Source organism: Lithobates pipiens, unplaced genomic scaffold (genome assembly GCF_037356315.1).
Source record: "Lithobates pipiens isolate NorthernLeopardFrog02 unplaced genomic scaffold, aLitPip1_a1.2 Scaffold_8, whole genome shotgun sequence".
NCBI classification, from domain to species: Eukaryota; Metazoa; Chordata; class Amphibia; order Anura; family Ranidae; genus Lithobates; species Lithobates pipiens.
This window is the reverse complement of record NW_027507903.1, coordinates 319,574,496-319,594,382: the sequence shown is the minus strand read 5'-3', so window position 1 is coordinate 319,594,382 and position 19,887 is coordinate 319,574,496. Positions and strand designations below refer to the sequence as shown.

At 42.1% G+C, this 19,887-nt stretch overlaps 1 protein-coding gene across 3 annotated transcripts in view; it reads right to left on the bottom strand.

Annotated features, from left to right (window-relative positions):
* CPEB4 (cytoplasmic polyadenylation element binding protein 4) overlaps nucleotides 1-19,887 on the bottom strand; it is a 124,058-nt gene that overhangs the window by 70,034 nt on the left and 34,137 nt on the right. For all 3 annotated transcript variants that reach the window (XM_077472851.1, XM_077472850.1, XM_077472852.1), the window contains exon 3: nucleotides 15,903-15,984. In XM_077472851.1, coding sequence (XP_077328977.1) covers nucleotides 15,903-15,984 — 82 coding nt within the window. The remainder of the gene's footprint in view (nucleotides 1-15,902; nucleotides 15,985-19,887) is intronic.

Genomic DNA, 19,887 nt, shown 5'->3' with positions numbered 1-19,887 from the left:
CAGCATGTAAACCCAGACAAAAATACATGGGGTGCCATTTCAGGCTCCCGGCGCTGAACAGTCACTGGGGATTCCAAGGGGCTGTCATGGAGGTAGACCTCCTGAGCCAAGAAAGAGGACGCTTTCTCAAAACGTGTCATGTGACCCATCACACTCGAGGGGGTAAATCACCTATTCAGTGTTATTAGGAGTAAGGAAGCCAAGTAGGACAGAGAAAGTCGGTGCCATCTCCATCTACAGGTCGACTACACAGCGGCTGGATGCTGCGAGTGGCAGCTCATCCATTCACGCATTCTGAATGTGGGACTTGGCTTGATGCAGCAGGCATGTGCTCCCCCTCCCCCTTTGGCGCCATGTGTTTACCATGTTCAACCTTGCGAGTATACTACTATGAAGTTTTACTACTCTATGGAGTTTGTGCTGCCTCTGTCCCTTTGGCCTGGTTGTTTTTTGTGACATGTGAAGCCGCCCCCCCCCCCCCCCCCTTGCTGACAGCTGCACCCATTCCATTAGACTTCTGTCTAGGTTCAAGGCTACTCGCTCATTGGTTTGGTTTGCATTTCAACCTTGTAGGATTGTTCTATTCTTGTTACTTTGTACTTTGTGTTACATGTTACTGTTCTTGTTACTTTGTATTTCGCTTTGTTAACCAGGGAGAGTGAACGCTGCCAGTAAAGTGGTTGGCTTTTTGGGTTGTTTTGGGTGTTGCATACAGTATGTAAACCCGTCACTAACTACAAGCTTTTATGACATTAGCAGAATTTCATTATTTTTAAGGCGAGATTCACACTACAGGCAGTCCCGGAGGTTACAAACAAGATAGGTTCTGTAGGTTTGCTCTTAAGTTGAATTTGTATGTAAGATGGCGCGGCCATCTTGACAAAGGGAACCTACTGCACATGCACAATGCACTTTATGAATGGGGTGTAGTCTTCTGGGAACTGTGAAGTGTCCCAGAAGACTGTGGAGGAGGGAGGGGGGCCAAACTTCCGGCTCAGTTCGGCACAACAAACTGAGCCTGATGTGGGAGTGGGTACCTGTACCTGTCCCCCCTTTTCCCCAAAGGGTGCCAAATGTGGCAGCAGGGGGGTTGGACAGACAAGCAGAGCTACCCCTTTTGGATGGAACTATGGAACTCCGCTTTAAGCAGTTTGTACCTGAATTCCTAGTACTCGTGCATTACCATTTTTGCTGTGGTTGTATAAACTGAATTTTTGAACAAAAATTGTTCTATGACTGGGACTAGTCCAGAGTGACCCCTGCATATTGTAGACCTGGAGAGGATCTCTTTTTGAAGTTTTGGATACAAACATTACATTGTCACCTAGGTTTGCTAAGAAGGCAACAAGTGGCCGTTTTAACACGCATAAACCATGTTAGAGCAGCATGGCCCACTGCTGTCACCATCAACCATACAGCCCATGCATCCATGGCTGAAGTGAATGATAGATAGAGGTGTAGAAAATGAATAGCACTGAAAACGCATCAAGAGATTTAAAAAAATTAAAATAAAAAAGAAGTATAAAACACTTCATCATGCAAAATCTAAAAAGGTCTTTTGGTTAACTACTTTAGCATGTTATATGCCAGGGTACCTGAGCTACTATACAATATTAATGAATCATTGTCAATTCCCTGGAAGTGAACTCCATTCTGGGGCTGCCATGTTTGAGCAGTCTAAATTACACAAGCAAAGCAACATCCTGGTTTTACATTCCCCTCACTGCCTGTGAAGTCTTGTTACACTTCAGGCAGACAGTGATCTGTGCAGCGAGCCTGGGGAGCAGGCAGAACGTCATCATCACATGATCAGTAACTGTTAACGCCTTGTCACTTCAGTGTGCTGGAGGCAATCAAAACTCTTTATTCAAGTGATGTTTTTACACATTTCACCCACTTGATGCACAATGCAGAAGATTAGATCAGAACTCAACATTTTTATGCGTCTGCCTTCAGTCTCATGCACATGGGAAGAAAAAAAAAGGCAGTTAGAGGTGTCCGTCTTTTTATGCCCTTGAAAGTCATTTAATGTGCATACGCACATTGTATGCATTTACAGAGGAATTTTCCAGCTTAAAATTTATGCCCATCGAAAATGCAGGAATTTGTAATCTTATTCTAATGCCTAGAATTAATATTCTAGCCAGCAGAATGAGTTTACACTCATACGCATCAAAACGCTGTATGCTCATAAACACGCATAAAAGCTCACTAGACAAGCCAAGTTCTGCTAGAACAGATGCAGCATATTTTCATGCACATTGACAGAAAAAAAAATGCCTTTTATATAGAGGCGGCTGACATTTTTTTCACCTCTGAAAGCAGCTCTAGGTTATCTATGTACATTGTGTCATTTACACGGTTATTTAAAAGCAGCGTTTCGGGGCATATTAAAAAAAAAAAAAAAAAGTGCAATTTACTGCCATACATCTAAACGAGTGCTTATGCTTGTAAGTTCACTCTAGTAGCCTAGAATACATTTATATTCTAGCAAATGGAATCGGTTTACTCTCATACAGATGTGAATACATGCGCGCATAAAGACGTGGCATGAGGTGCATTTTTTTTCTGGCAACTACTAGCAGCATATTTGAAGTGTTTTTTTTTTATTTAATTTTTATTTTTTTAATACAACTGTGTGCACACGACCGTAATGGTCTGATTAGGCAAATTAAAGAGACAGTGGGATTTATTTACCAATACTGGAGAGTGCAGCAAAATCTGGTGCATACAAACCAATCAATCATCTTCCAATTTTTGTCAAAGCTTAATTGAACAAGCTGAAGTTAGAAGCCGATTGGCTAGAGGGCTGGCACTATCATAGGGTGGCTTCAGCAACCACCATAGGTCACCAGGATTGGGAGGGGTGCATTAAAATGCAAATCCCAAGTATTTGCTGCAGATGTGTTTTTTTGTTTTGTTATTTAAACACACTCCCGTCCGATATAGCAGCTGGGAGTGGGTGTACTGTAGTAAAGCCAACTGACCACTCATGTGGAAGTGATAAAAGCAGCTGTGAAGCCGCCTATCGCTTCCACCACTGTTGCAACCTGCCGACCCCCCGCCATGTTCACCAGGCGCCATTGCCCCACCTGCAGGACTGGTGTTGACATGCATCAGGTGTCACTGGGAAGGGCGGCAGGAGCTCAGGGGGCCTCAGTCTGCTGATCAGCCTGCCTCCTGTAAACAGACTGGGAAATGACATCACTTCCTGGACCGGAGTGGTCATTCTATGGAACAAGTTCTGAGGGAAGTAGCTGATAGAACACTGCGTTCCATCAGCTGCAGTGAATTAGAGGGGAGACATCCAGGATCTAATAGAGAGAACCTGTCACAGTAACATGAAGTAAACCTACATCCACAGCATGCAAGAGGTGTAGTGGAAAGAGGCACCTGAGAAAAACGTTATAGTATAGACTGCATGCGTTTTATTCTAATATGTGGATGAATGGACCTCTTCATTCGGGTATACTAAAACTGTACAACGTGTGCTGATTTTCCTATGAATGGTGTGAAACAACTCTCAGAACTGAGTGAGATCTATTCAAATACCTGGCATAGAGGTTTCTGTTGTACAATGTGCGGATCACAGATGAGGATAAAGTGCCAAGCACTTGGATCTTTAAGATTTGACTGGCCGAAAATTAAACACTGTTGACTATGATCAAAGGATTTAATACTTTGCCTGTTCTGGCCATATATCAGGGATCTACAATTAGTGGACCTCCAGCTGTTGCAAAACTACAAGTCCCATCATGCCTCTGCCTCTGGGTGTCATGCATGTGGCTGTCAGTCTTGCTGTGCCTCATGGGACTTGTAGCTCTGCAACAGCTGGAGGTCCGCTAATTGCAGATCCCTGCCATATAGCATGATATAATATATGCCTATGGATGCCTTCAGTTATATACAACGAATTCAACAGCTCCTCAATCTAAAATTTAAAAAAAACTAAGTAAAAAAAAAACACACCCCGATTTTAAATAGACCGGAATTACCCTGATATTAATTAGACCGGAATTGCTCATCCAAAACTTTCATGTAGTTCCAAGGAAGAGCTCATTGTCAAAACCACATTTGCTCATCTATCTGTAGATTAACAAGAAATTGCTGTAAAGGCAGATCTCTCAATATCCGGTAAAAGCTGGACTTTCATAAGACAGTACCCTACCTTACATGTATTTGCTTTCCTTCAACACTTAAGCTGGCCATACACATTGAATTTCAGCAGAACCACTAGGCCAAAATAAATTCAACGAGTCGCCCAGTCAGCAACCCCCAGATTGACAAAAGTACATTTTTCAATCAATCTTTGTTAAAGGAGCCAGGGGGTAAATGGTCAGCCAAAAAGTGGCTGCATCCAATCAGATGCTGGCATTGTTCAGGTATTCTGTCAGCATACGATAGCCCACATCAATCTGGGCTTTCAGCATTAGGTGGAGTTATCAGTTAGTAGGCTAAAAGAAATTTGTATGTGCATAGCCAGCTTTAGAACAGTCTTCTGCTCTAGCCATTTGCCTTAAGAAAGATCAGCTTTAAAAGCTACGCTCCAACTTTACTATCACTTTAACCAGTTTGTTTGTGCCAAGCTGCTCCAAAACAAACTATTTTCTACATGGACAGGTATGTCCCACTGGGCACACTTCATAAACTGAATGTAGCCTACATACAGTGCTGGGTCATGGCAGTGGGTTGGCACCGATTTAAAGTCTTTGCAATTTTACGTTGATGAACATCATTCTGAAATTGAGTGACCATTTTTAGATGCAGCTTTTAAGATTGGGTATAAAAAGAGTCAGCGTCTCAGAAGTAAAAATGGACAGAGGTTCACCAATCTGGTTACTGACCTGTTGCCAATTAACCCAATTGGTAGCGAAATAGCTCTTCCTTGTTAGTACCACTTACTTTGGCATTTTTATGTTTCCCTGTCCCAACTTTTTTGAGACATGGTGCTGCAATTTCAAAATTACCTTTTTTTTCTTAAAATAGTAAATTTTCTCAGTTTAAAATATGAATTGTTTTCTATTGTGAAGTACAAGTGTATGAGATTTGCAATATCTTTAAAATTCAGTTTTTATGTAGATTTTACCCAGCACCCCAACTTTTTTTGGCAATAATAGTAATTTAACATAAAATTATTTTATTATCAGGACATAATAAAATGCCCTGATAACATAAAATGGGGAATGTGATCAGTTGCTATAGGCAATAAGAAGAGTACGTTATCTTTCTTTTACGTCACTCTAAACGTCTATCTTTTACGAAGTACCATGTTTAAGGTGCATCTGTGCCCAGACTATGGACATTAAATGATTTATATATTGTTAACAAGCAGTAAAGGAGCTTTAAAAACAAGTCATCCCTGACTTTTCTAGCTGCTTTAAGACCTCTAGCACACGGAAGTAATAATTTACTCACGTTTATATGCAGAATCTTGGTGGCAGAGCCCTGAGTAAAAGAACACAAGTTACATTCCATAAAAGGCACATAAAATTCTTCATCTTCTAGCGGTCAGTGTTGCAATTTAAACGTAAGCACTTGTATATTCTTTCACATATGCAAAAATTACTGCACTTAAATGTAAAATTTTTGAACGCATCGCAGTATTACAGATCATTACGCAGTTGTGTGGATTGTCCCATAGACAATGCATCAGAGTTCAGATTTGTAAAAATACATGGCTATAAAAAGTAGGGCTCTTTGCCCATGTGCAAGAGGCCTTCGTATAATGTTATGCATTTACAAAGAGCCCCACAGATTACAATAAAGTCTCCAGAACAGGGTTTCTCAACTCCAGTCCCTCAAGGAGCCCAAACGTCATGTTTTCAGTCTTTTGACTGCGGGAATCGCTGCAATTCCCACACCCGCAATAGTGTGAACCAGCTTTAGGCCAGGTTCACATATGTGCCACCGTGGTTCCCAGCATGGGGTCCTGCCGTTCCTGTTCACCGGTTCAGGTGTGAATACGGTCCGAATTTTCACCTGAATTCACACCTGAACCAGATCCAAACACGCACAGGACCCTTTTGGAATACAGACCGCAGCTGCTCCAGACATGTGTGAAACAGCACCACAGAGCCTGGCGCACGCGCCTCTCGTGCAAAGTAGATGCAGAGGAAACCCGCATCCAATTCACATGTGTGAACCCAGCCTTACACAGGTTTACATGCATTTAGTTGTTTTTACAGTTTCTTATCAGATATTGGATGCGCACAAGTCATTTTCTTCAAAACGCTGCTAAACTGACTGCACCCAAACCCAGGTAAATGCACAATGTGCATGGCACCATTGAAAAATCATCACCTGCAATAATATACGTTTAAAAATGTCCTCAAGGTGTGTATTAAAAAAACGCAGATTTGACACTAGCAGTGTGAATGAGGCCTAAATGTGCACGATCTGGGCACAGGTTCATTCTTACAATAGATGTGGTCATATGATGCTGCCGGTATTCAGAGCCAAATCCAGAAAAGTTTGGGTCATCCATAGATCTACAGGACTAAAGCGAAGGGTACCCAAGAAGATCAGAAAGCAGAAGTTGAGCGGTTACAGCAGCTTAAAGGAAAGTATGAGAAACCCTGCGATATGTTGATTGTTATGCTGCCACACTGTGTTCCCTTTATAAAAGCAAACGACATTACTTGCATGTCAGTATTTTTAACTCATTTAGGTTTCACTCTACAAATATAATCAGCAATGTGTTAAAACAGAGGCATGCAGACTGAGGCGTGGCACTGAAAGAGGCTTATGTACCGACCAAGCAACTCTAATCCGGTAACTCTTCTCTCCCCAGGAACATTTAGGGATTTTTCTCTTTTTAATATCATTAGATCTGTAATTATGTAGGAATAGAATGTAAAAAGGAAAAAAAGGTGAATTCACACTAAGGCTAGGTACTCATTAGCCCATGCTCTGAAAAGCAATCCACTGTGGATCACTTTTCAGAGAGTTAAGCTGCTCCTGAATGCCTGTTTTTTTTTTTCCCCCTTTCTAAACCGCAAGCATTTGGCTCATGGTTGCAGCAGGGCCCTATTGACATGAATGACCAAGATTGATATGCAATGTTAAATTCGCCAAATAGCCTCCCCCACTTTACACTTTAGGCTACCAGTCAGGGGGCGGTAAAACCGATGCTCAGCTGCCTGTTTTTACACCTGCCCCCCTCCCCCAGATGCACATGTGAGAGAGGCCTTTAAGGCTTTCAAAACAAGCCGAAACGATGATTTATGCAGCATTGTCCAAACGTCAAGCTGTAGGTGGCAGCCAGCACTGCTTGGCTTGATAAAAGTCGACTGTTTGATCACCCCCCTCACTGCAGCCAAAAAACGGAGAGCAGCCCATGCAAAAAAAACAGAGCATTTAGCATGTGGACAGTGTAAATGCACCCAAGTTGTACACACGTTGATCAAGCATGGCGGATTTTCATTGTGATTGTCAGTGGCTATAGCCGCTAGCAATAATCACTGTGTTCTACCGAGATGGATGGCTCCCCACTCCGGGAGAACACAATAGAATTGCGGTAGGGATTTCCTCATCAACACCGACTGTGTTAATGGGGAAAAATAAAGCGATTTTCTTTCCTGTAAAAATCACACCATGTATGGCTGGCTTTAGGAAAATTGTCTGTCAACTGACAAAGCTCCACAGGTTAGGCAGTTGACACACCTTAGAGGAGATCGAATTAGTTCTCTACAGAGATTGACAAGCTCCGCACGGGCTTCTGTTCCACGTTCTGAAAACTGTCCCCAACATGGTTTCATCCAGACAGGCACAGACACCCATAGCCTGTGAATGAGCTCCTTGTTTATACATCTCTAGGTTCCAGGAGATTGCATGCAGATCTTAGCGCCAGAGACAAATACAAGGTGCTCATTCACAAGCTACGAGTGTCAGCGCCCGTCTGAATGAGAAAATCACTTATGAGATTTCTACAACTGAAGAAGGGGGAATAAAAAATAAAAATAAAAAAACTTAAACATAGACATGGTGCTTCATTCTATCATATGTAACTGTTAAAATGTTATTAATTTAAAAAGGAATGAGGTGTGCCTGAAAAGATTAGAAGGGAAAACTATAAGAAATCTACAAACAAACTGCCTCTATTCTTGGAAATTACAAACACTCAGCTGCTGGCCATGACACAAGTGCATGTGTACCAGTAACCTGATCGCTTGTATACTTCCAGCACAGACCTACTGGAAAAGCAGGAAGCAACACTAATATACAGAATAGTCCTCCACATACAGTACTAAAGCTAAACAAACATACTCATTTAGACTTCACTCGGAAGGAGAGAAATCACTAGATTCCTCCATCCATGCTAAAATGGTGGATAGATAGATCTTACCTGGCAGCCACTGTAATTAGACAGCTGCAGAACCCCCAGCTGTCTGAATACCCAAACAGTAACTGCATCAGTGTCAGATTGTATCATTCAGGAGCTATACACATGGGTGCTCAACATGTGGCCCTCTAGCTGTTGTGAAAGTACAAGTCCCATCATGCCTCTGCCTTTGGAGTCATGCTTGTACCCATCAGCCTTGCAATGCCTCATTGAACTTGTAGTTCAACAGCAGTAGGGCCACAGGTTGAGCATCTATGAGCTATGCAGGGGTAGGCAACCTCAGCACTCCAGCTGTGGAGAAACTACAAATCCCATCATGCCTCTGGAAGTCATGCCTGTGATAGTCAGGATCTTGCAATGCCTCATGGGACCTGTAGTTTCATCACAGCTGGAGGAACGCAGTTGCCTACCCCTGAGCTATAGGATGTTCCTGCCTCCATGTCCGATAGATCTAGCATTGGATCAGAAGTATTTCAGGGGTGATCGGGTACATTTGTATGTTTGGCCCATGTCAATCCTTATATGCCAATTATGAAATGAGCTTGCTTTCCCTTTTAAATTCTATTTGTTATCCGTACTGGATTTCTGAGGTATAGCCATGAGAGATACATCTCAGTACCAAGGATGAGCTCTGGCGCGTTCGCACACACTGCGTTTAGAGCCCGTCACAGGCAGTGAGACATTGTCCCAATGCGCGGCTGCAGAGATCGGGGAAATGTCCCACTACCTGTGATTAGTGCAGAGCAGTGCCGACTTCATGGCGGGCTCTGCACGTGGGATTTGCGAACACACCTGAGCTCATCCTTACTTAGACAAGGAGTAACATAGGAGATTGGGATGTGGCTTTGTGGTTCATGTATGGAGAGAAAAAAAAAAAAGTGGAATGCTATGCCAAGCTTTGTAAACCCTGGTTAACATCAGTGCAAATTGTTATTCAATTTGACAGTTCAAAAATCGCATGACAAGTTGCACCCTATTGCTGGCAATGAAACCGTTCACATTGTTGCCACTCAAGTCGCAGCGACTTGGAAACAGGTTCCTGCACTACTTTTTTGCGATTTCATTGCAAATTGAATGGACTTGTTAAATGAAGTGGCAATGAAATCACAGATACAAAATGCACTGATGTAGCACCATTTTAAAGCCACACTGGTGTGAACCAGGGTAAGGTCACTGACTCAGAGCTAGTTAGTAGCAACATTTTGATTGGCCCTCCATTAGACAAGTATAAAGCAGCCTCTGAACCTTTTTACCCAGAGGATTCCTTACGTTTTCAGTTCTCATGGAATCCCCTCTTAAAAGCAATTATTCCGGTGGGACAAAATATCCCCACATTGGTGGTTAGCGGGAAGAATACTTCCCTAACAATGGTGGTCAGAACGCCACTTTCACAGGTAGAAAAAAAAAAAAAAAAAAAAAAAAAAAAAAAAAAAAGGTGGTGATCACTGGTGCCATGCCACAGGCTCTGCCAAGTGGACATTGGCCTTAGGACTATGCAGGTGCTATCAAATAGGAGGTCAATCACCCCTGAAGACTTCTGGAAGAACCCTAGGGTTCTATTGAACACTTGTTGAGAATGGCTGATATAAAACATGAAGAGTTCCAGTGTTTAACCAAATATTAGCATGGGGAAAAAAGGGGTATCCAAGAGACTTCAACTATAGAATACTTTGTTACTGCCAGATGTGGCAACTTTGGATTCACAGAAACAAAAAAAAAAAAAAAAAAAAAGCATCCAGAGAACAGCAATTCACTGGGGGAAAATACCTTGTTTTAAAAAAATAAAAGAGGAATAAGATCAGACCTTTTCAAGCTGACAGAAGGCTACAACTACTCGACAATGGTGGTAGAAAGAAGAATCTCTGAAAGGCTAACGTGCCACACCTAAAAGATGATCATTTACAGGCGTATACGAGAATGCCAGTTCCACCCTTCCCAGGAAAAAACAAAGAATGAGACAACAGGCACAGAAAGACCACAACTAGATGACTAGGAAAATAACTTGTCTGGTTTGAAAATCTCAATTTTACCTGCAATATGAAAGTGGTCGGGAACTAACTTTGCATTCACAGCATAAATTCATCTATCCATCCCGACTCACGTCAATGGTTCAGGTTCACGATACTGAATTGGCACAGATCTAAATCTGCAAGTGCTAGTTCAGATATTCCAGTGTTTCAGCCAGGGAAGGCCTCCCATAATCTACATAGACTGCTGTAGATGACGTGAGGCTTCCCTGGCCGCTGTCAGGAGCCAAGGTGGCGTCAGGGCCTGGGAAGGAAAGCTGCAGTCGCATGCTGGAACAAGCAGCCTGTACTACCTTGACTTTTAACTTGCATTGCACCAGGGTCATTATCCTGCTGTTTCTCCAATGCTTTGTGGAAGTGTCAGAGAATTAGCAGGGTAACAGCCCTGGTGCAATACAAGTTAAAAAGCAAGACAGTTCAGAGCGGGACCCATTGCATGGGTACATTTTTTTCTTTAGCCCAGAGTTTAGCTGTAGGAAAAACTTGAAAATTTCAACACGTGGGATTTATTAAATCAAAATTGATGTGTAACACAATAACTTTCTATGCTTAGCAAAGTCGTAGTATTGCCTTTAGCGAATATTAGGAGACGCTGTGTGATTGGAGTTGCTGTCAGGAGTAACTCTTTAGGACACTGTGTGGTGACTGTTCAAACGGAACATGATGTAATTGACCTCTGCTCAAAATAGCAAACCAGTTTGTTATGTTGTAATGTGCACCGGCAGTATCAATGTGGGCTTATGGCTCAGAAAGAGGAAATATGGCGTTAAGCATTCTACTCTTCTGAAGAAAGAGGGAAAAAAATTTTTTTAAAAAAATATATAGTAGGAATACAGGGTATCCATTGACAATACTGCTTAAAAAGGCTTACACAGAGTTGTGTATATTATCAAAGCACTATATACAAAGAGGTGTACAATACACAAGCAATACAAACCAGCATTCATTAGTTTAACTGCAGCAACCTGCAATTAAATGATGTTTAATTGGTTATAGTAGTAATACAGCACATTCCTGTTTTTGTCTTTGGTTTCAAAAAAAATAAAAAATCTAATCTGTAGGAGGGGAAAATGGTGGCAAAACAAAAATAGAATTTTGTGTACTAACTGTAAAATTATTTTCTCTGAGTTTGAGAAGCATAGCCTTTGATTGAACCAGTGGGTTTTATTGCCACCTATAGAAGTAAGAGGTTAGGTGAAAACCTAACCTGGATATAGGAGCAGAGCTCCCTTAGGTGGCGTAACCCTCCAAATGTCAAAGAATGTAAATTAAGCCAGCCATACATGGATCAAATTCCAAACTAACTTTCTTCAGAAAATTTTTTAAAAAATTCGCTCGAATTTCAAACCATTAGTGGGCTCCAGCAACGTCCGATCGAATTTGAGTGATCAGACATGTTAAAGTTTTTGGGAAAAATAAACAAATTTCTAATCATTTATAAGAGAATTGTATGAGAAATGATAAAAAAAAAAAAAAAATTATAAAAAAAAAGAAAAAAAAAAAAAGAAAGAAAAGCCGAGATTCCCTGCGACATTTCTTTTCAGAATTCGACCCATGTATGGCCAGCTTTAGTAGCAAGCAGCACAATAAATAAAAATCTTGGCCACAAGCCCAAACAACCTAAAAAAGGTGTGGGGGGGGTGGGGTGGGTTGTGTCCCATTGAACTCAGAATATAGTTTTATGGAGAGCGCAAAAAAAAAAAAAAAAAAATCTAATAAAAAGAAATAATCCAGTGTTGCTCCAAGCACAGACATACAGCAACCTGGTGACTTCAGTGTTGCTGGGTTCCGGTATCCAACAGGGCTTGTCCAGCCTGCCGAAAGTGACAACAAGCAGTACCACCAAAAAAACATGGTGAGCCCTCACCTCACAAAGTGATTCACAATGCCACCTGTAAAACTTTGCGGCTAAAGCTAGCATCTGCTAATGCAACCACACCTACTATACGAGCCGAGGATCAGGTCTCCGTCTTACTGACTTGTAAAACTGAAATCTGATGATGGAAAGCCCAAGAAGTGCTGAATGACTTAGCAGAATGAGCATTTAAAGAAAGGAAAAAAGAATGATCTTTATGTTAAAGGCATAAGCTTCAGAGATAGTTTGTCAAATTCAAGGATAATCATAGAAGATGCAGCTAGTCCCCTACGTGTACCATCAACCACAACTGTCTGCTGGATGGACAAAGTGGTCTGAAGACAGACCCTAATAAACCTAATAAACCTAACAAAGTCTAAACCAAATTTACAAAGAGTAAAAAAGAGCTGGACAAAGACAACAGGAGCAACATTTTCTCATTAAAGTAAAGCCTTCCATATACCCAGTGAAGTGCCTGGCCTCAGGTGATACACAGAGATGACAGGTTATACATAAGTTGTACCTATCCATCTGCAGCCCTTTCTTCTCTACAAATTGTTAAGCTTGTCTGAAAGTTCAGAAAAAAACAGGGAGGAGAGCTGAAGTTACACTCTGCAGAGCTCAGTGAGAAAAGCTCAGAGAGCCGATTGGTGGGGACAAACCAATCTTCACACAGCACCCAGGAACAGAGCTGAGGCTGTCAATCAGCAGGAGCTCCCTTCCCTGTCACCATTTTTCCCTTGGTGTCAGGAAAACTTGTACAGAAGCTACTCATGCTGACAGCACAGGAAGGAAGTAGCAGACAAAATGACATTATAGAGGGATATGCTTTGTTCATATTTCATGTCTGAGGTTTACAACAATTAAAAGGTGAAAAGTAGAAACCACCTTTGGCAAGAAAAAAAAAAAAAAAAAAAAAAAAAAGGAAAGGTCTCAAAACCACCTAGCTCTGGTGTAAAATTGCAAAGGGGACTCCCAGGATAAGGGTGCCAATTCAGATACAGATCTGGTCAAAGTTACATCTACCAAAAAGACCATCTGGCAGTCACCATGATATGTTTGGGAGAAAGCGAATCGCCAAGCCCTTCAAGGCCAATCTGGGACCCAAAGTATTTCTCTCCAATTCAATCCTGCAAAGTAGTCTGGAAAGAAGAATATGTACAGGTGGGCACCCATAGATCAAACTAAATCCACCCCACAGGGCTACCAAGACTGGCCATAGATTATGCAAATTTATTTCCTTGAATCATAGGTTGAAAGAAAGATCACTCAAATTCTCCCATCACAGTCAATGTTGATGGGGGACTCCCACCAGCTGCGCTATTGTATTCTGACAGTGGGAGGTTTCCCCGTCATCAGAATACAAAGATTACGGCTGCTGGCTGTATAATCTGCAATGTTCTGATATACATTTGATACAGTTAAGCAATGTGTGCTGAAATTGCTGATCCCAATAAAACTTGACTGGGGAGACTACAAGGATCAAAATCAAACCTGCCAGTCATCTGCTTGATATTTGAAATAGTCTTAAAAAAAACAAAAAAAAAAAAAAAAACTCCAAGATCAATAGAAAGAAAAAGGAGGTCCTTACTCTATGCTAACAGAAAACAGACAGTTGGAGAGTTAAGCCACCTAAGAGATGTGTCCTCTTAGAGGCCAGTTTCATTTTTTTGTACCCAGCGTCCTACTCCTGTAAAGGGCATTATAACCCACTAGTCCTGATTGTCTCTCACTGAGAAAAAGAGAAAATAGTTTTATGGTATTGGAGCAACGATGGCACTCGGATTCTAGCACTGCTGGCCAAAGACACCTCTGCTCAATTTTTCAACCTAAAAGATTTAGGAACTCCATTTGAGCTACAGCACAATGTATATAGGAACAGGGTTGTTTAGAATTCATACGGCACAGTATATAGCAGAGCGGTGAACAAAAGATATACAATGCAGTATAAATTGGCGTCATGAGGTCTAAGTATATAAATGGGGCAGGGTGCATTGCAAATAATGCAGCACAATGTAAATCTAAGCAGGAAAGATTATATATCATACAGCACAAGGTGTATCAGAGCAGCGCAGATTATATATCGTGCAGCATAGCATAAAAATGTAAAACTATCCATGTCAAGATAAGTTTATAGGATGCCACTGCTGAGCTTTTTCTCAGTCATTTTTTCATCTTTCCATCTATTAAATCTTCTTCCCTTGTTGTTTTAACTTTGGATAGTAAAATATTTTTCTGCCAGCAAATTCCTTATACAGTCCACTTCCTCTTTCTTGTCTGCTCATTAGCCTAGGCTTATGACATCATGCACAGCTCTCTCTCTCACTCACTCTTGTGAGACTATTTAGGGGGGGGGGGCTGGATGTGTCATAAGAAGGCCAATGAAAGCTGCAGAGCTGGAGGTGTGTGTCTGTGTAAATCCAGGAAGTGAACAGGCAGCAGCTTCAGCTGCCCACAGTTAAAATGGCTGCAGCCGCACTTGGTAAAGGAAGATTTCTGCAGCATATCTGCCAAGTACAGAATCACAGTACATATAAAATATTATGCAAAGTGGTCAGAGGGAAGATCCGAATGGCAAACATGTTTTTGTTACAAATTATGTTAGTAGACTGTAGTTCCTCTTTAAGTGACACACCTTACACTGTTGAAAAGTAGTGTTTATTTACTGCATTTATGACTGAATGCTTACACATAGGTGGAGTAACACACGCTCTGGCAAACTAGAATTAAATATGAATGGTATTGAGGGCGATCCAATTTTCACGATGGTTACCCAACCCAGAATAAAGACAGTTGTGTATTATATGAAATGTCGCTCTCTATATCTTCCAATAACATGACTCAGTGAGTGAGAATGTGGCGATGGCGTCTGAAACTACAGTGGGACCGTGCAACAACAGTTCTGTACAAGCATAAGTGTACTATCTACTTTAGTACTGCACCTGTCCTAATATCATAGGTGTCAATGGTAGAGTCACTATATATAGCTGACCAGCAATTATCAACTGGTACATAACATTTTAAACGTTCTTTATTTTTACTGAAAAATTGTCTGAAGACCATCATTTACCACAAAAAGGAAATAGATTCCTAGCAGCAGAAAAAGGGTTAAGCAACAAAATTCCAGCTGTCACAACAATCCACAGCCATTCAGAGCCATGAATTCTGAGACATCTTTTTCATAGGAAACTAGAAAAAACTATGTCCTGCGTTTATCCCTCCCAGAAACAGTGAGCAAAACAAAGGGTGGTGCATGAGCAATAAGATGGAGGCGTGAACAAGAGTCAGTGGAGGGATATAAAAGCCGGTATGACAAGGTGCACGTGCACGGACACAGATAAAACAGTAGTGCAGCCCTCAGAAAGGCTTTCCTCTGTCTCCAGAGTATTTACCTTATCCCTAATTTCCCACACCCTCTGCAATAGCTACAACATTCATAACACACCCATGGAATATCATTTAGAAAGGAAACAAACAAGCGAAAAAGGAAACAAACAGCACATAAACATGGCATACAATGCACACAGGGAGGGGGATGAACGTAAAATGTTGCATTATAAGCATGCCTAGAACTTCTGTAAATAGTACGTTCTCCTTATGACCTTTAGTAAACCTTCGGGGAGGCTGTGCAAGATGGAACATCAAATGAGAAAGGGGGGTGATGAATCAGAATATTTACCTTTCAGTGAATCGTTTTCTGCTCTCATTATGTCAATCAGGGAGCTTTCCAGTGAATGCATGTCGAATGTTCTAGTGCGATCCTGTAAAAAGACAGAATTTCACTGAATCAAAACAATATTTTCATGGACCTGAATACATAGCAGATAAATTATGGTACACTTCCAAATTTACAACCAGAAGCAAGCAAGTGTGTTAAAGAGGAACACCAATAAGCATTATTTATATCTAAAAATTACCAAACACTGTTATACAAGGAAAGCTACAAAAATTGAAAAATAAAAAATGTATTAGGCCCCTTTCACACATGCGGACAGTATGTCCGTATTTCATCCATCCGTTTGTGGATGAAATCTGGACAAACATGCATCCCTATAGGATAGCGGGTGTCTGCGGATGAACATTCTGCAGATGGAGGAAAATCCTATTTTTCTATCCGTCTGCAGAGCGGATCGGATGAACACGGACATACGGTCCGTGTTCATCCGATCCCCATAGAGGAGAGCGGAGACCTGACAGGGCGGTCCCTGCACAGTGTGCGGAGACCGCCCTGTCCGCAGCCGGTGTCTTGTCAATTAGGGTCCTCTATCAGATGCTGTCCTCTGCGTACTGCGCATGCGCAGTACACAGGAGCACAGATTCCAAAAATTGCCGAGGACGAACGGCGCCTGCGCCGTGAGTCCAGGTTCTATCCCCACTATCCAAGTGGACATAGAGTTAGAATAAAAAAGAGCCGAGCGCAGCGAGGCCGAGCCTGAAGCGTGGCGAGCGAAGCTCGCCCGCGAGGGGCCCTCTAAAATTCTAAACCCTATGTCCGCTTGGATAGTGGGGCTACCTCCTCCACTCACGGCGCAGGCGCCGTTCAGCTTCGGAGATTTTCCGAAGCTTCGTCTGCTCCGTACTGCGCATGCGCAGTACGGAACGGACACATATCGATGGCCGGACTCTATTAGGCAGAACACCGGCTCAGTGGGGACAACGGAGCGATCCCCACTGAGTAAGCAGATCATCACTTATCCGTCCTGTGTGAAAGGGGTCTTACAGGGAGAAAATTAGAATAGAGATTTATATATATATATATATATATATATATATATATATATATATATATATATATATATATATATATATATATATATATATATATATATATATATATATATACACACACACACACACACACCCTTCAAAAAGTATTCGTACCTCTTGAAATTTTCCACATTTTGTCATGTTACAACCAAAACAAATGTATTTTATTGGAATTTTATGTGATAGACCAACAAAGTGGCACATAATTGTTAAGTGGAAGGAAAATTATAAATGATTTTCAATTTTTTTTGTTAACAAATAAAATACGTGAAAAGTGTGGGGTGCATTTGTACTCAGCCCCGAGTCAATGCTTTGTAGATCCACCTTTCACTGCAATTACAGCTGCAAGTCTTTTTGGTGGTGTCTCTACCAGCTTTGCACATCTAGAGAGTGACATTTTTACCTATTCTTCCTTGCAAAATAGCTCAAGATCCGTCAGATTGGATGGAGAGTGTATGAACAGCAGTTCAAATCTTGCCACAGATTCTCAATTGGATTTAGGTCTGGACTTTGACTGAGCCAGTCTAACACATGAATATGCTTTGATCTAAACATATCATTATAGCTCTGGCTGTAGGTTTAGCGTTGTTGTCCTGCTGGAAGGGGAACCTCCACCCCAGTCTCAAATCTTTTGGAGACTAACAGGTTTAAGTTTGCCCTGTATTTGACTCCATCCATCTTTCCATCAACTCTGACCAGCTTCTCTGTTCCTGCTGCAGAAAAGCATCCCCACAACATGATTCTGCCACCACCATGTTTCACAATGGTGTGTCCAGGGTGATGTGCAGTGTTATTTTTCCACACAGCTTTTAGGCCAAAAAGTTAAACTTTGGTCTCATCTGACCAGAGGACCTTCTTCCACATGTTTGCTGTGTCCCCCACATGGCTTCTCACAAACTTCAAATGGGACTTCTTATGGCTTTCTTCTTGCCACACTTACAAAAGGCTGCTTTCCCACTGGGACGGCGGGTCCATAGCAGTAAAGCATCGCTAGTTTTAGCAGCACTTTTCGGCTGCTAGCAGTCGAAGACAGGGTTAAAACCACCCCTGTTGAGGCACGCTTCTGAAGTGCTTTATATTCCAATATACAGGGGCAGCGTAGGAGTGCTGTATACAGTGCTCACAAATTGCCACAAAGATGCTGCTTGCAGGTCTTTTTTCCTCGTCCCGCATGCGCACCACCCCAGTCTGAAAGCACTTGGGCTTTCACACTGGGGAGGCATGAGAGGCAGTTTTAAGGCGCTATTTTTAGTGCTAAAACGCCTGAAAACTGCCTCAGTGTGAAACCCAACCGGAGCTGTGGATCTCTGCAGCTCCTCCAGAGTTACCATGGGACTCTTGGCTGCTTCTCTGATTAATGCTCTCCTTACCTGGTCTGTCAGTTTAGGTAGACGGTCATGTCTTGGTAGGTTTGCAGTTGTGCCATACTCTCAATTTACAGATGATGGATTGTACAGTGCTCTGCGAGATGTTCAAAGTTTAGGATTTTTTTTATTTTTATTTTTTTATTTTTTTATAAGCTAACCCTGCCTTAAACTCCTCCACAACTTTATCCCCGACCTGTCCAGTGTGTTCCTTGGCCTTCATGTCGTCATTCGTTCACTAAGGTTCTCTAACAAACCTCAGAGGTCTTCACAGAAGAGCTGTATTTACACTAAGATTAAATTACACACAGGTGGACTATTTAAGAGGAAGTAAACCCCCCTCAAAAAAAAAAAAAAAAAAAAAAAAAAAAAACACACACACAACCATAACCCCCCCACCCCCCCGCCACCCCCACATCCTGCAGGACAAAGGTATAATGAGGTAGTATGCATAGCATACTAGCTCGTTATGAATTACTTACCTGAGCTCGAAGTCCCAGAAGCGACCCTCGTTCACCTCCTCCGTCGATGACATGTTGACTCAGCGTGTCTTCCAGGTATCGCTGCTCCGGCGCTGCGACTTGCCAGAGCAGTGATGACGTCACTCCCGCGCAAGCACGCTGGTGCCACCAACAGCATGACCTCCGTTAGGTTTGGAGGATATTTCTTGCACCTACAGGTAAGCCTTAATCTAGGCTTACCTGTAGGTTAAAGTGGTTGTAATCGGTTTACAACCAATTTAAAGTGGTGTTGCCCCCAAAAAATACAAAATTGTTTAAAAATCTTTAAAAAACTAAAAAAAAAAAAAAACTAAATTTTTTTACTCACCTCTAAATACCTGTTGCTAGGCGGTCCCTCGTCATCTGCCTTCTTCCTTGCTCGGACTGGTGACATCACTTCCCATCGCACCGCACAGTCACCTGGGACCTGTCACGCGTTCCAGGTGACTGTGCGGCGTATCACGGTGCCCTGCGCCGCTCGTGCATGCGCAGTGGGTGCCCGGCTGTGAAGCCACAGCCGGTTGCCCACAGTACGAATGACGGCGCCGCGAGCGGAGTGGGGAACGAGGGGGGGCTTCGTTCCCCCGCATCGCTGGACCCTGGGACAGGTAAGTGTCCGATTAATAAAAGTCAGCAGCTGCAGTATTTGTATTTTTTTTTATTTTTTTTTTATTTTTTATTTTTTTTTAGGGGGCACCCCACTTTAAGCTGAATCTCTTTGTAAGTCAGAACAGGTACATTTTGTAAGTGTAGCTCCAGCCAAAAAAAATGTTTAAGCTTTTTGGATAGCATAGGGAAGGGTTATCACCCCTGTAATATTTGCTTTGCTGTCTATGCCCCTGTTCAAAAGATTTCACCTCACTTTCTGTCCCAATGACAATTTTGCGTTGTTGTGTAAGCAAGCCTTGGTGATAAAGCACCAGTGGAGACACCTTTTTCCCATATTAACCCTTACAGGGGAGAATTTCCCTTCCTAGGGGTAGATTTCCTCTCACTTCCTACTGTCTCCCTCAGTTTGTAACTAGGGGATTGC